General features: G+C 43.1%; 1 protein-coding gene across 1 annotated transcript in view; it reads left to right on the plus strand.

Moving 5' to 3' along the window:
- Window positions 1-977: 977 nt before the first annotated feature.
- The window catches only part of LOC120843301, a 48,198-nt gene continuing 35,534 nt past the window's right edge, over window positions 978-13,641 (plus strand). The window contains exon 1 of the mRNA XM_040214621.1: window positions 978-1,079. Coding sequence (XP_040070555.1) covers window positions 978-1,079 — 102 coding nt within the window. The remainder of the gene's footprint in view (window positions 1,080-13,641) is intronic.

Here is a 13,641-nt window from a genome sequence, read left to right on the forward strand (position 1 = left end):
CGTCGCCATCTGTCGGTGCTGGCCAAAAGTGTTTCCTAGCCAGTTTCCATAGCCCGTGATACTTTGTTGCCATCTCCCAGTGAGCACTCATGAGTGTACTGAGAAGCGATTAGCCCACGCAAGGAAAGTACAAATAATTCAGAACTTTACAAGCCGAAGAAAAACAACAACTGGAAGAGTCATCAATGCATGCCAATTTGAAGCTGCATAAAGAACACACTGCACTGCGTTACAACCAACATAGAAACTATGCCCTTTGTGACAGAACTTAGCAGAGGTGCCGAGGTATTGGCCACGTCGGCAAGGCAATACAAGGAATTGTTGCCACATGTGAAATCGTTATACACAGTGACACTATACACACACACGGCGAAGCAGTTGAGCTGGAAGGTGTGGACATGGTCAATGGGCCTCATTGAGACTTATACGCAGAAAATAAGTAAGCACTAACCAAAGGCAAGGCTACGCGCTCGAGCTGAGTCACACAGGATCGTGCGCACTTCAAAAAACATAAGACAACAATTCAGCGGAAAAATGGCTGTGTTGTCACCAGTCAAGCAAAGGAGCGCGTGTATGAAAGTACTCTAATCTAACCCTAGTCTACATCGCATTCTGTGTTAGCTCTGCATTCATAATAAAAAAAAAACTATTTCTAAAACAAAACAAAAAAAAAACTCAATAAGACAGTTTTTTTTTAAATAATAAGTTTTTTTTAAACTTTTTAAACATCTAAGAAAGTGTTCTTATACCTCGATTTTCACACTAAAAAAAGAAAAGCCTAAAAAATATCAAACATGATTTGACAGGTTCGAGAGAGAATGTTAGAGGCAGAGGAACCGCGCGATTTAATATACAATAGGCATTGTTAAATACCACAATGATTACACTCAGTACACGCTTGACGTCACAATCAGATTCCTATAAATGTGAGCATGTGCTCAACAGCAAACCAGTAGTACGCCTGACACGATATACACATGGCGGGCCAAATTTCGACTGTATTGTGCATTATTTCTGCAGCCATTTTAATTCCCGAGGTTCACTCAAGGGCCCACCAGACCAACTACGATGCTGCGGCGGTGAGTACCAACGCCTACTGTGTAAAGGTGCATTTTTACATTACAAAATACAATATGCACAAAAAATCCAGGAAACAGAGCAAACAAAACCATATTGTGTTGATGGAATGGGTGGACTTTATGCGAAAAGCGTCATGATCGAGTGTGACGAAAAAGCGTTGACGCAATGCAAAGGAAATTCAAGGAGTCATGAAACGATTTCTTTTTTTGTTACTTTCGCTAAATAATACTTGGAATCACTCCTTAACGTTAATAATTGAATTAACTGGATTGAGTTATTTTTAGGCAGTTGCAGTCGCCGAAAGATTTCGCAAAATATGAATATCGTTCATCCCCTCAACTCGGAGCCAGAACTCGTGGCCAGGTGGCATGGCACCTATTCTATGCCGCCAATGTTAACTATAGCCACGCGGTGGGGTTGGCAAAATAGAAAACGCGTGCTGAGCTCCAGGGCCGGTTTGCTCATCTTGCGGCTGCGGACGCGGCCGCGGCCAGGAGGGATTTTTACGTCACGTGACCAGCTCCATGGGGACAAGGAAGTACCTAGCGTCCCTGCCTAACGGCGGAGAGATCCGCATCGCTTCAAGCACAAAAGCCTAATTTCGCTCGCAGAAACTGATTGGAGGGACATTCAACTGGAATCTAATTGACCGCCCCTTAATACTGTAGGAGCGGCAGGTAAAGTTACGGCCAGGGAGGGCAAATAGGAGCCAAAATAAAGAAAAAAACCACACGAGATAAAAGCGGTAGCAGTATTTTTATATACCTCCGCCGGTGCCGCTCCTCGTGCCTTCTGATGTGGTCCAATAAAGAAAAAAAGAATTCTGATGTGGTCGAGAGTTTAGAGCGCCGGTACTTGTCGTCGCGGTGTGGAAGTTCCGGGTTCAAATCGCGCTAAAGACTTCTTTTTTTTTTTTGTATTTTCCGCGTGTTTTACTTTTGAACTGTGATCCTTTTTTTGGAAATCATCCACTTGCACTACTGCGCCTTACACGCTTTTACTGTTAGTCCCACCTGTTCAATCGAAACACCGGGAAGAAGAAAAAAAAGATCAACGCAAGTTAACGCGCTAATGCAATCATTTCGTAATGTTCATTAAAAGGAAACCAAGCTAACAGCATCAGTATGGCTTTCACACAAGCGGAGCCGAAACAAGCATCCTTTCCCCAGCGTTTACAATTTTATCTGTTTTCAAATAACGCTCTTGCTACGATTCCTTTCAATAACAAGAGACGCCTATTTAGGACTAATAAAAACTGCAGTTGTAGCAATTAAAAAAAAATAAAACAAGCAAAAAAAAAAAAAAGACTAGCAGCTGTGGATACATTGATTGAGCGAAATCCTACAGGCAAGGCAGCAGGTCAAACGTCTGAGAAAGTAGTAGAACTGAACTAAAAGAGATCAGACTTTTACTTGCATGGAATGAGATAAAAAGTATATTTATACTTTTTACATTTTGTTGTGGAAATCGTTTTGTAATATTAACACATTACTTGTTGAATTTTAGTTAGACTAGCAGACGATCACGACCAAATGCAAAAATGAATCAGGCATCGACCATCGCAAACCCTCTCTCTAATGCAAACACCTAAAATGACTTTGGATCAACAAATGGAATTAATTATAATTATAATATAATTAATTCCATTTCTTGATCCAAACTCATTTTAGGTGTTTGCATTAGAGAGAGGGTTTGCGATGGTCGATGCCTGATTCATTTTTGCATTTGGTCGTGATCGTCTGCTAGTCTAACTAAAATTCAACAAGTAATGTGTTAATATTACAAAACGATTGCCACAACAAAATGTAAAGAGTATAAATATACTTTTTATCTCATTCCATGCAAGTAAAGGTATGATCTCTTTTAGTTCAGTTCTACTACTTTCTCAGACGTTTGACCTGCTGCCTTGCCTGTAGGATTTCGCTCAATCAATGTATCCACAGCTGCTAGTCTTTTTTTTTTGCTTGTTTTATTTTTTTTAATTGCTACAACTGCAGTTTTTATTAGTCCTAAATAGGCGTCTGTTGTTATTGAAAGGAATCGTAGCAAGAGCGTTATTTGAAAACAGATAAAATTGTAAACGCTGGGGAAAGGATGCTTGTTTCGGCTCCGCTTGTGTGAAAGCCATACTGATGCTGTTAGCTTGGTTTCCTTTTAATGAACATTACGAAATGATTGCATTAGCGCGTTAACTTGCGCTGATCTTTTTTTTTTCTTCTTCCCGGTGTTTCGATTGAACAGGTGGGACTAACAGTAAAAGCGTGTAAGGCGCAGTGGATGATTTCCAAAAAAAAGGATCACAGTTCAAAAGTAAGACACACGCAAAATACAAAAAAAAAGAAGTCTTTAGCGCGATTTGAACCCGGAACTTTCACGCCGCGACGACAAGTACCGGCGCTCTAAACTCTCGACCACATCAGAATTTTTTTTTCTTTATTGGACCACATCAGAAGGCGCGAGGAGCGGCACCGGCGGAGGTATATAAAAATACTGCTACCGCTTTTATCTCGTGTGGTTTTTTTCTTTATTTTGGCTCCAATTTGCCCTTCCTGGCCGTAACTTTACCTGCCGCTCGTACAGTATAAAGGGGCGGTCAATTAGATTCCAGTTGAATGTCCCTCCAATCAGTTTCTGCGAGCGAAATTAGGCTTTTGTGCTTGAAGCGATGCGGATCTCTCCGCCATTAGGCAGGGACGCTAGGCACTTCCTTGTCCCCATGGAGCTGGTCACGTGACGTAAAAATCCCTCCTGGCCGCGGCCGCGTCCGCAGCCGCATGATGAGCAAACCGGCCCAGGCATTGTTAGAGTGCGGCTATTCTTGTCACTGCAGTGGTTGGACACGAGAAAATACCCGAGTGTCCCCAAGTCACTGTATGTTTCGAGCCGAAGTCAGCACTCACGCAGTTATTGTGTCCGATCCATGAGCCACGCTTGACTGTCGTCAGGCGGGTGGTTTCGATACTTTCGATTCCGCAATTGCGTCATCAAGCTATCAAAAGAGATGACTGTAAGAAATTGTCCCCTTTTATCCTCACAATTTCACAGCGACAAAAAAGCTTCTGAATCAGTGGCGGTCTGTGAGAGTACACTTGGGTCAGACTAGGACCAGTACACCTCCGTAAAGTCATAAACATTCGAACCCAATATTGTTTCATAACCCCCTTAAGGTGCAACCCCACCATGCATGACGTTTTGGTGCTTTTTTGACGGCTTGTAACTTTCGTTCTATGTTTCTTACAATTATAAAGTAAATGTAAAAATAAAGAGCTGTTTTTCAACAATACTTTTATGTCTCGATATTACGGTTATTTTTAGTTGTTAGTTACTTATTAAGCTTCTAATAGTCCACAGTTTCTAGTATTCAAAAAATTATTTCTCGAGCTATAACGTCCCATCGTTCACGATATTTTACCTGAGCGTTTGGTTGGATGTAATAGATTAAAAAAAAGTAAGCAACGAACTGTACAGACAATGTATATTTTAAAATAAAAAATAAAGTTTAAAATGGTATTATTTAAAAAAAATTGGCTTGCTCTTTTATGTTTATACAGCCTTGATGGAGATGCGCCTCAACGGGTAATCGGTCTCTTAGCTGTAGATGATAAATTTAGCCAGTGCGGTACAACCGCTAACCTGGGATTTTTAACGTGCATCACGCAGTAGTGATCACACGAACGCGTGTTGGTACGAAACGCATCCAGATCGAAACGGGCGGGGGCGGCGGGGATTATTATTTTATGGCGCTATAAAAAACGAATCACGTCAACTAATCAAAATAACGAGACATTAAATTATGAAGCCTCCTTCCATATTAAATTTTCCGGAACTTTCATATTGATAAATTACACGTTAAGAATGTTATAAGACCTCAAACTTTTCCCATTCAGTTAGGCAAATTGTAGTTTCTTAATATAAAATACAGTTGGCGACACGTGTTCAAGAACAGCTTGATGTGCATTTTCCGTCGTGTGCCACTTGGAACGCCACGTGAACGAGAGAAAAAGCGCCAGATGTCAGGGAGTCAGATGCCTGGATGCCCGCAGTGAGCGAGCCAGAGATGTGAGAACAACAAGCTTGAGACTGCGGGCGCACCACAGCTATTTTGCACGTGTTCTACTGTGCGTTGGTAACCATGCCCGACGTGATCCAAATGAAATGAGCGCCATGAAATGCATTCTGCTATTTCAGATTCCGCCACGTGTGTGAAAACATTTTAATGTTTTCATCACTTGCAAAAATCATTTTCGCAATCAAACTATGCTTGTCGGAATGGTTTGACTATATTTTGTTTCAAAGACCACCTCGGTGGCTCTGAAGTGGTAATGATATTAAAACAAAACACAAAACATTAGTCTCAGTGTCTCTGAGCCAACGCGCTGGCCCATGAATTCATATTTGTCGGGTTTAATTATCGGCCGAGGTGCCCGCAATCCGACGGAGGCCAATCTGAGATTTCGGTTGCACGTCAAATGATCTACAGTTAGTAAAAATAAACCCGCAATTCTTTTTTTTTTATTGGGGCGTGTTAAGTGATTTTTGATGGCTTCACTTGTGAAACCCTCAGATCTGAATATTTGCTTTGCTTTACCTTAGTTCGGAGCGCAGCCAACGCTACGGGCTGGTGAAGCCTCTGAAGCAGCGCCAAGAGCCCGAGGTTAAGTTGTTCGTTCTCTTTCTGTGCCCATACGGTCGGGCTAAACTAGAGGCACTAAATAAGCTACGCGTGATACACATCTTGGTGTTTAAAATGATGGTTGTCAGTTATCTGCTTAATCTGAAATCACAGGAAACGCTTTTCCGTCCTCCACAAATGCTTAAACAGTTCGCGACAAAGCAAAGCAATATTACGTGAGCTTCCTGACACCGCATTCTTGAATCATGACGATCGTCGGTTGCATTTGATGTTTCTAACCACCAAGATGGCGGGGCTCACAACAATATCGGGGGGAAAAGTGCCGATAAAATTGTATGAAATCTGTGGTGGACTAGTTCACGCTCGCAGGTGTGTGACACAGTGAGACGGAACACGAAGACAATGTTGTTGGATACGATAAATATGATTAAAGATTTAAGACATTATATACAGATTGTTACAAAAACCGCACAAACGAATGTCACTGACAGTATGGAATAAGAGTGTTACAGGCCTTGCCGGGGAGCGATGCGACAGTGTTCGAAGCCTGGTGAGCGTTGCAGAGACGGCTTGGTTCGATGTCACAGCCCGTCTGTTGACGTGTGGCTAGGGGGTGGCGTCTTCGTAGTCGGGTCTTGCGTGTAGCTGCGAGACTCCGTGGACCTGTCGAAGGACGACCTTGCGTAAAGTTGCAAGGCACAGCCCGCCGACCTGATGATGTCCCGTCGGGTTGCACACTTCTTCTTTCTTTTTCTTCTCCCTCAGTGAAGGCTTTCTTTCTTGCTTGTAGAAATCACCACGCTCAGCCCAAATCACCACAAAATCACGTGGGAAAATCTCATTCTAAGCACGCGACCGTTGGTATGCAGTGAATACTCATAATCGGCGCCGAGATGTTTGGTAGCTATCGGCAGGTAGAGTTTTTCTATCAACCCAGATTTAGAATGTTTCCTTCTTTCTGCTGTAAGCAATCAGAAGACAGCTTGCACAAAATCTGAGGGTAATAAAGTACTATGAGCATTCAAACATAACGGCCTGAGCAGTATATATGTGTACAAGCTTTAGCTTTTGATGCGCCCTTAACTTTCGATACGCTCAAGGCTAATGTAAAATGTAGGGCTGTTTCATTCTTAATCAGCGTACCACGTGCGTGCTTACACTATATTTTATACAACGTCAAACTCTAGTCGTCTGCATCTTTTTCATTTATGCACACCACTACTTGTTCGCATAAATTACCAAATTAAAACTGGCACAGGATATCAAAAAAAATATACAGGGTTTTTTTCTTTATCGAAAATATAAACTACGCATCGCCTAACGCTACTTCTCCGCTCAAAGGTAGCGCTAGGTCACAAACAGATACCAAAGTGTCATCCCCAACGGACACCTTATTCAAAGGTTATAAGTGATTTTCTGAAAATTTCAATGGGAAAATGGAGCCCATTTTTGCCCGTTTTCGGTTTCTAGTGACATAGAGCCCCATGTATTCGAAAACTCCGTCGGCCGCATTTTCTCATTCAATTTTTCAGAAAATCATTCATAAATTTCGAATAAAGTATTGGATCGGGCAAAAACCAGAATCTTTGCCTGGAGAGTCATAGTTTTATCACTGAATTCGCATTAAAATTAATTATTATCATTTATTGCTGTGAGTTATTTTCAACCTCGGCATTTTTTTATTATGACTCCTGCACCAGTCCTACTTTTGGGTTTACCAAACTCAACGTCTAAACCTGAGTGTCATTATTTGTGTTTTCCAGTCTCGTGGTTTTCCTTTATTTATTTCATTTATTCAAAGATTACCCCGCATTGCCCGGAGGCGTTATTGCAGGGGGGTTACAGTTTTGAAAAAAAAATACATCTTCATAGTAGAGCACACCTGGTCTTTAGACAGCCTATTCCACTTTGCAATGGTTTTAACAAAAAAAAGAATTTGCATACATGTTCGTCCTGGCGTGGTACTCTCGGATTTTGAAAGCATGGTCAGTCCGCCTAGAAACATAATGTGGGTGTTTTAAATATACTTCTCTGTTAATGCCAGTTTTATTATTATATATGAGAAATAAAAACTTCAGTCTCAACTCTTCTCGTCGAGAAGAAAGCAGTTCCCAATTCAATTCGCTTTTCATTTTAGTGCAGCTCTCCCTCCGCCCATAACGACCCAGTACAAACCTAGCAGCTCTATTTTGAATTCTTTCCAATTTGTCAATCAAGGTTACGTGCGGAGGGTCCCAGACGGCGCAGGCATATTCTAAAATCGGCCTAACACATGTTAAGTACGCGGTTTTCTTTAATTCGGGTTGTGAACATTTCAAATTCCGTTGAATAAAATTGAGCGCCTTGCCAGCTTTTAGAATGACATCATCAACTTGAGCATTCCAAGAACAGTCGGATGACAGTGTGACACCAAGGTACTTGTAGGTAGTTTCGTTATTTATTAGGGCGTTATCTATCTGATAAGCACTTTCAATTTTTTTCTTTCTCTTGGTAAAACTCAGGTGTACACACTTCTTTGGATTTAAGTTCGTCTGCCACTTGGAACACCAAGTATTAATACAATCCAAGTCTCGTTGCAACGTAGCAGCATCTTGTTCGTCCTTAACTTCCCTATACACAACGCAGTCGTCAGCGAACAACCGTATAGAGGAGGAAATTCCCACGGAAATATCGTTTACATAAATCAGAAACAAAAGTGTTCCCAGGACCGAGCCTTGTGGAACTCCTGACGTTACGTTAACATACTCCGAACTTTTTCCGTTCAAGACAACACATCGGCGACGTTGAAATATATAATTTTCGATCCATCGGAACACATTTAAGTCTAAGTTTAACGACTCTAGTTTACTAAGAAGGAGCGGATGCGACACAGTGTCGAACGCCTTACGGAAGTCTAGAAAAACACAATCCGTTTGCCCTCCATCGTCAATATTGGACGCCAGTTCATGGTAAAATTCTACGAGCTGTGTCGTGCAAGATAGGCCTTTACGAAACCCGTGTTGTTGACTAATTAGTATGCTGTTATTCGTTATATGTTTCATTATTCCTGTATATAAAACATGTTCAATAATTTTGCATGAGATGGCTGTTAGTGATATTGGCCTGTAGTTTGAAACCTCTTTTTTTTTAACCACCTTTATGAATAGGGACAACATGGGCGATTTTCCAATCGTCTGGTAGGATACCAGTGGAGAGTGACTTTTCGTAGATTACATAAAGATACAACGAAATAGGTCCGGCACAACGCTTTAGTATACGGGGAGAAATACCATCAGGGCCATTTGCCTTAGTTTCGTCAATGTTTCTTAAAAGCAACTCGATGCCCCTCACGCTTAGTTCAACTGGCTCCATTAACGGGATGGCACTTGCGTGTGCTGGAGGACAGCTGCTATCTTTAGGTTGGAAGATAGATTGAAAGTAATCATTCAAGCACGTAGCCTTTTCAGTATCGTCTAAGAGGACATGATGGTTGTGCACAATTTTGTTTATTCCTAAGACTTCGGATCCACAGCCTTTTATAAACTTCCAAAAAAGTTTAGGGCTAGTTTTCATCCTGTCATTAAGTCTTTTAAAATATCCTTCTTTCGCAATTTTTATGGATAATTTATACTCCTGCGCTAATTCAGACAACTTCTTCAAGTGATTGTTACTTCTAGTTTTCTTATACTTCAGAAATGCTCTCCTTCTTTTTTTTAATTATCCTTAGGATACGTGAAGTCACCCAGGGTTTTTTCTTTTTTTTCAGTCTAGTAGAATCTATGCTTGGAACATAACGGTTCATAAGTTCAAGCAGCTTGTTCTTAAATACACACCATAATTTGTGGACGTCGTAATCCTCAGCTAGGCATTCAAAGACCGGCAAGTGGTCAAGCAGCTGCTGAGATATACTAGTATAGTCGCCTTTCTCGAAGAAAAAAACTTTCCTTGTTGCGCATGTCGGCGGTCGGATGATTCCTGATTTGACGCTTGCAATGACGGCTTTATGATCACTTATTCCTGGTATAATGGTGAAGGAATCTATAAGGTTGGGTGAACTGCAAAACAAAAGGTCTAATATGTTATTATTCCGAGTTGGATCCTTTACATATTGTAACAGTCCATAAGTATCTACGATGTTCTTCATTTCTAGATTAATCCGACTACTAACTTTGCATGAACAAGTGCCATCATTCCATTTCAATTCTGGCAGGTTAAAGTCACCTGCAAGTAAAATAGGGTGCCGAGAGGCCTCCGACACGATTTCAAACAACGACTGTAACGTCTTTAAATCTGAATTCGGTGGCCGATAAAACGTTCCGACAGCGTACGACGAATTGTCAGATAAAGTAACTGAGCACCAAATTGACTCGACATCGTCATGATCAATATCTAGCCTAGATGATTTTAGAGAGGAATGAACTAGCAAAAAAACGCCTCCCCCGAGGCTGGGCCTATCCTTCCGATAAACAATAAATTCGTTTGGAAACACCTCACTATCGGCGATAGTCGGGTTCAGCCACGATTCTGTACCAAATACGATATCAGCTTTTACAGACTCGAGCAGGGCAGTGAACTCATCAACTTTGTTTATTACACTTCTGCAGTTTATTACGACAGCAACTAGATCGCGGCAGGCATTTTTCTTATTCTTACTGGGGCGTCATTGTTTCAAGAGTGGAAAGACCTCTTCTTTTTTTGTGTCCCATGTGAAAGTCTTTCCGTTAATAACACACTTATCATAAGTTAGCTTTACCTTGTTATTACTATCTGCTTTTTTAACCTTCGCGTATTCCCACAGTCGCTTTCGAATATCTCGGGTCTCAGGGGAATAATCATTATCAACGCTGTAGGACAACCCCTTGAACTTCTTAGCGTTTGACAAGACGTCCTGTTGTTCCTTATACGATGCGAAATTTACAATGATTGGCCTTTTGAACTTTTCATTGTATCGACCAACACGGTGTGCTCTTTGAACCGTCTTTAGTTCGATCCCCAAATTGGCCTTGCAAATACTTTTAACCAAGCTTTCCGACTGGTTCCACGTTTCCAAACGGTTGTCGTCATCTATTCCATAAAAGACAAGATTTTGTCTGCGACTTCTGTTTTCGAGGTCAATATTTTTGATTCTCAGATTAGCTACTTGTTGTGCACGGTCTCTTATTGCGTTTGCTTGTTCAGACACTAGTTTATTAACCGCTTCTACCTGCCCCTCGGTTACACAAAGCCTTTTGTTTACTTCCGTCAACATAGCTTCCTGTTTGGCTAACCGAGTGTCGATAGTATCTAGCTTGCTCACGATTATTGCCTGGCCACTTTGAAGACGTCTAAGCAGGTCCATTTCTTCTGCAGTAATAGGTCCAGGATTGAGTTCGACATCGCCGGAAAGTAACAGGAGAAGAATCAAATACAGCACCCGATTCGCAAAAAGGCGAAAATTTCTACGAGACAATCGCACAAAACACACTCGTTTGCGACAGTGGGAAATAACACTTGTCATGGGAGGAGCCGGCAACGCATACAACAGTTTAAGCACTTGAATAGGGCAGTGTGAACTAACTTAAATAAACACCCAGCTACCTAAATGAGACACCTGACCGCCCAAAAAATAGTTTATTTGTTTTGATTTTTAGGTAGTTAATTTCTTAAGCTAGAATTTCGGAAACCCAAGACTATCACGTCATCACGTTTTCCTGGAAATCAACAGAGCCGAACACATGCACAACAAAAGGGCCGGCCAGTCATATTACCACGCGCAGAGCCGCGAAAGCAACGCTCGGTCACGGACTTCTAGAAGATTCGCGCTCATTCTTGCCCCAGACGTAACTTTTGCCCTGCTTTCTTGTTCTCGAAAGTGCCAGTTCATCCTCGCCCTGAGCGCACAACGCTCAAACATTCTTTACCGAACTTTCGAGATACTGACGCACGCAGATAAGCAGTTGCTCGCGACCTTGTCGAGTCAGTCTCGCTCTCGCTCTCTGTTACGCTGCCGAATCGCCGCCTGCTTTTCTGTGCCTCGACGCTCGTTCTTTATTTTTTTTTTGTTTGGCACAAGTTCGCCGATTGAACCTTCATTTTTCACTTCAATGTTCGTCCTCTCATCACCTTCATTTGTGCCAATATAAATCTGATCACACCGGTATATGTGTAATTGGCCTCTGAAATCTCCGATAACGGCGCACAGGCAATTTTATGTTTTTCGACGTGTCGGTGGTTTTGTTCTGCAAGTGTCTCGCCGTTTGGCTTAGGACGATTTTCGCGTTTTGTTCTACTCCCATTTGCTAGAGACGTGAGCTCGGAGCGTAAGCAACTGGCCCCCTTGCACGAGAACTGGTGCAGCCGTGCGCGTCCCAAAGAAAGCTCGTGCAGATAAAAACAAACAAGGGACCAGGGATGTCAAATTCAGGATATAGAAAAATTCCCCATTGTATCAAAGCGCCACCACACACGATTTCTCGCATTGGTGTACAGGCCTGGAAGGCGATCCCACCGGCATCTGTTGGTTCAGAATCACACTAACCAAGGGTGGGGTTGCACCTTAAAGGAGACGTGCAACAATATTCCCTTCGAATTTTTGTTTTGTTTTACTTTACACGAGCTTCCTGGCACTATACTTTATTTCACCTTATGATGTACCGCAGGTAGGGCTCCAAGCGCGAGCTCCTTGCTCTGGAGCACATGTCGGTGGCACAAGCTCTCGTGCATTAAGGGCAGCTGCCAACGCTATGAGCTCACCTCTAGCATTCGCTGCGGTACAAAATAAGCTGAAACTGAGAATTTACTTCGTTCACCTTTAAAGGGGCGATGCAATAATTTTTGTACTTTGCGCAAATACCGCTTAGAACGGATTCCAGACATTAATGACCTATGAAACACGCGTTCGTTTTTCGCCCCCCGCAATAGAAGTCCCAGACAAAAATTAAAGAGAAAAACAACCGCACCTCCACGTGGTGAATGATGTTGATTGGGGCGAAGCTCTGGTGGCGCTTGTCTGCGTAGACAGCGAGCCGCAGCATGCCGTGCCTTTTGTTCGTTTTCATCCATGTCACGCTGCGGTCAAATGCTCAAATGCGTATATAACCACGTTCCATACCACACATTCTCTTTCTGACATGGATGAAAACGAACGAAAGGCTCGGCATGCTGCGGCTCACCGTCTACGCAGACAAGCAACACCAGAGCTTCGCCCCAATCAACATTATTCACCACATGGAGATGCGGTTGTGTTTTTTTTTTTTTTTTTTGCCCTACACGAGCACGGGAGAACGTGCTCGCGAGCACGAGCACCCGACGCCGGACATCGGACGGACATGCGGACATGGCTAGTCCCTAAGGGCCCTGTCACACTGCGGAAACAGTCGGAGAACTTTGTCCTTCAACACGAGGAAAACATGTTTTCGGGGACCCTGTCACATTGCGGAAACAGCAACAGTCCGGAAACATGTTGCTGTCGTCCGAAAACCATGTTTCCCAACTTGTTCTCCGACACTCGGGGAACATCCTGTCACACCGAGAAAGCGTGTTGGAAGGACACAAATTGCCTCCTCTCCTGCGCGCTGCCTCTCTCTCTCTCTCGCCCTCGTCTGCCCGGCCGGCTCGGCTAAGCTACAACCGCGAGCTCCGGGCTTTCAGCATCCCTGCCAAGCACGCGCGCTCGTGCAGTGCAAGCACTGTTCTGGGTCAGATGCTCGCGCTTGTAGCATCGGCTGCGTCTGGACCGAAGCTGAAACGAAGTTTGGGCGGCTAGGCTCAGATCCGCTGGCTCCGCTCGCCCCTTGAATTGTTGCCATTTTGGATCGCCGTCTCATCGACGTCGCTCTACCTTGTCGATTCATCAGCCGCGCGAACCATCTCGTGTTCTCTGGAACTGGCGGTTGCGTTCTGCTACAGGGCTAGACCCTTGCACGATGGCATACGCGCCGGCCACAGCAGCAGCTCCTGCTTTGGTGCTT

This window comes from Ixodes scapularis, unplaced genomic scaffold (assembly GCF_016920785.2).
Source record: "Ixodes scapularis isolate PalLabHiFi unplaced genomic scaffold, ASM1692078v2 PGA_scaffold5__190_contigs__length_132052651, whole genome shotgun sequence".
Lineage (NCBI taxonomy): Eukaryota > Metazoa > Arthropoda > Arachnida > Ixodida > Ixodidae > Ixodes > Ixodes scapularis.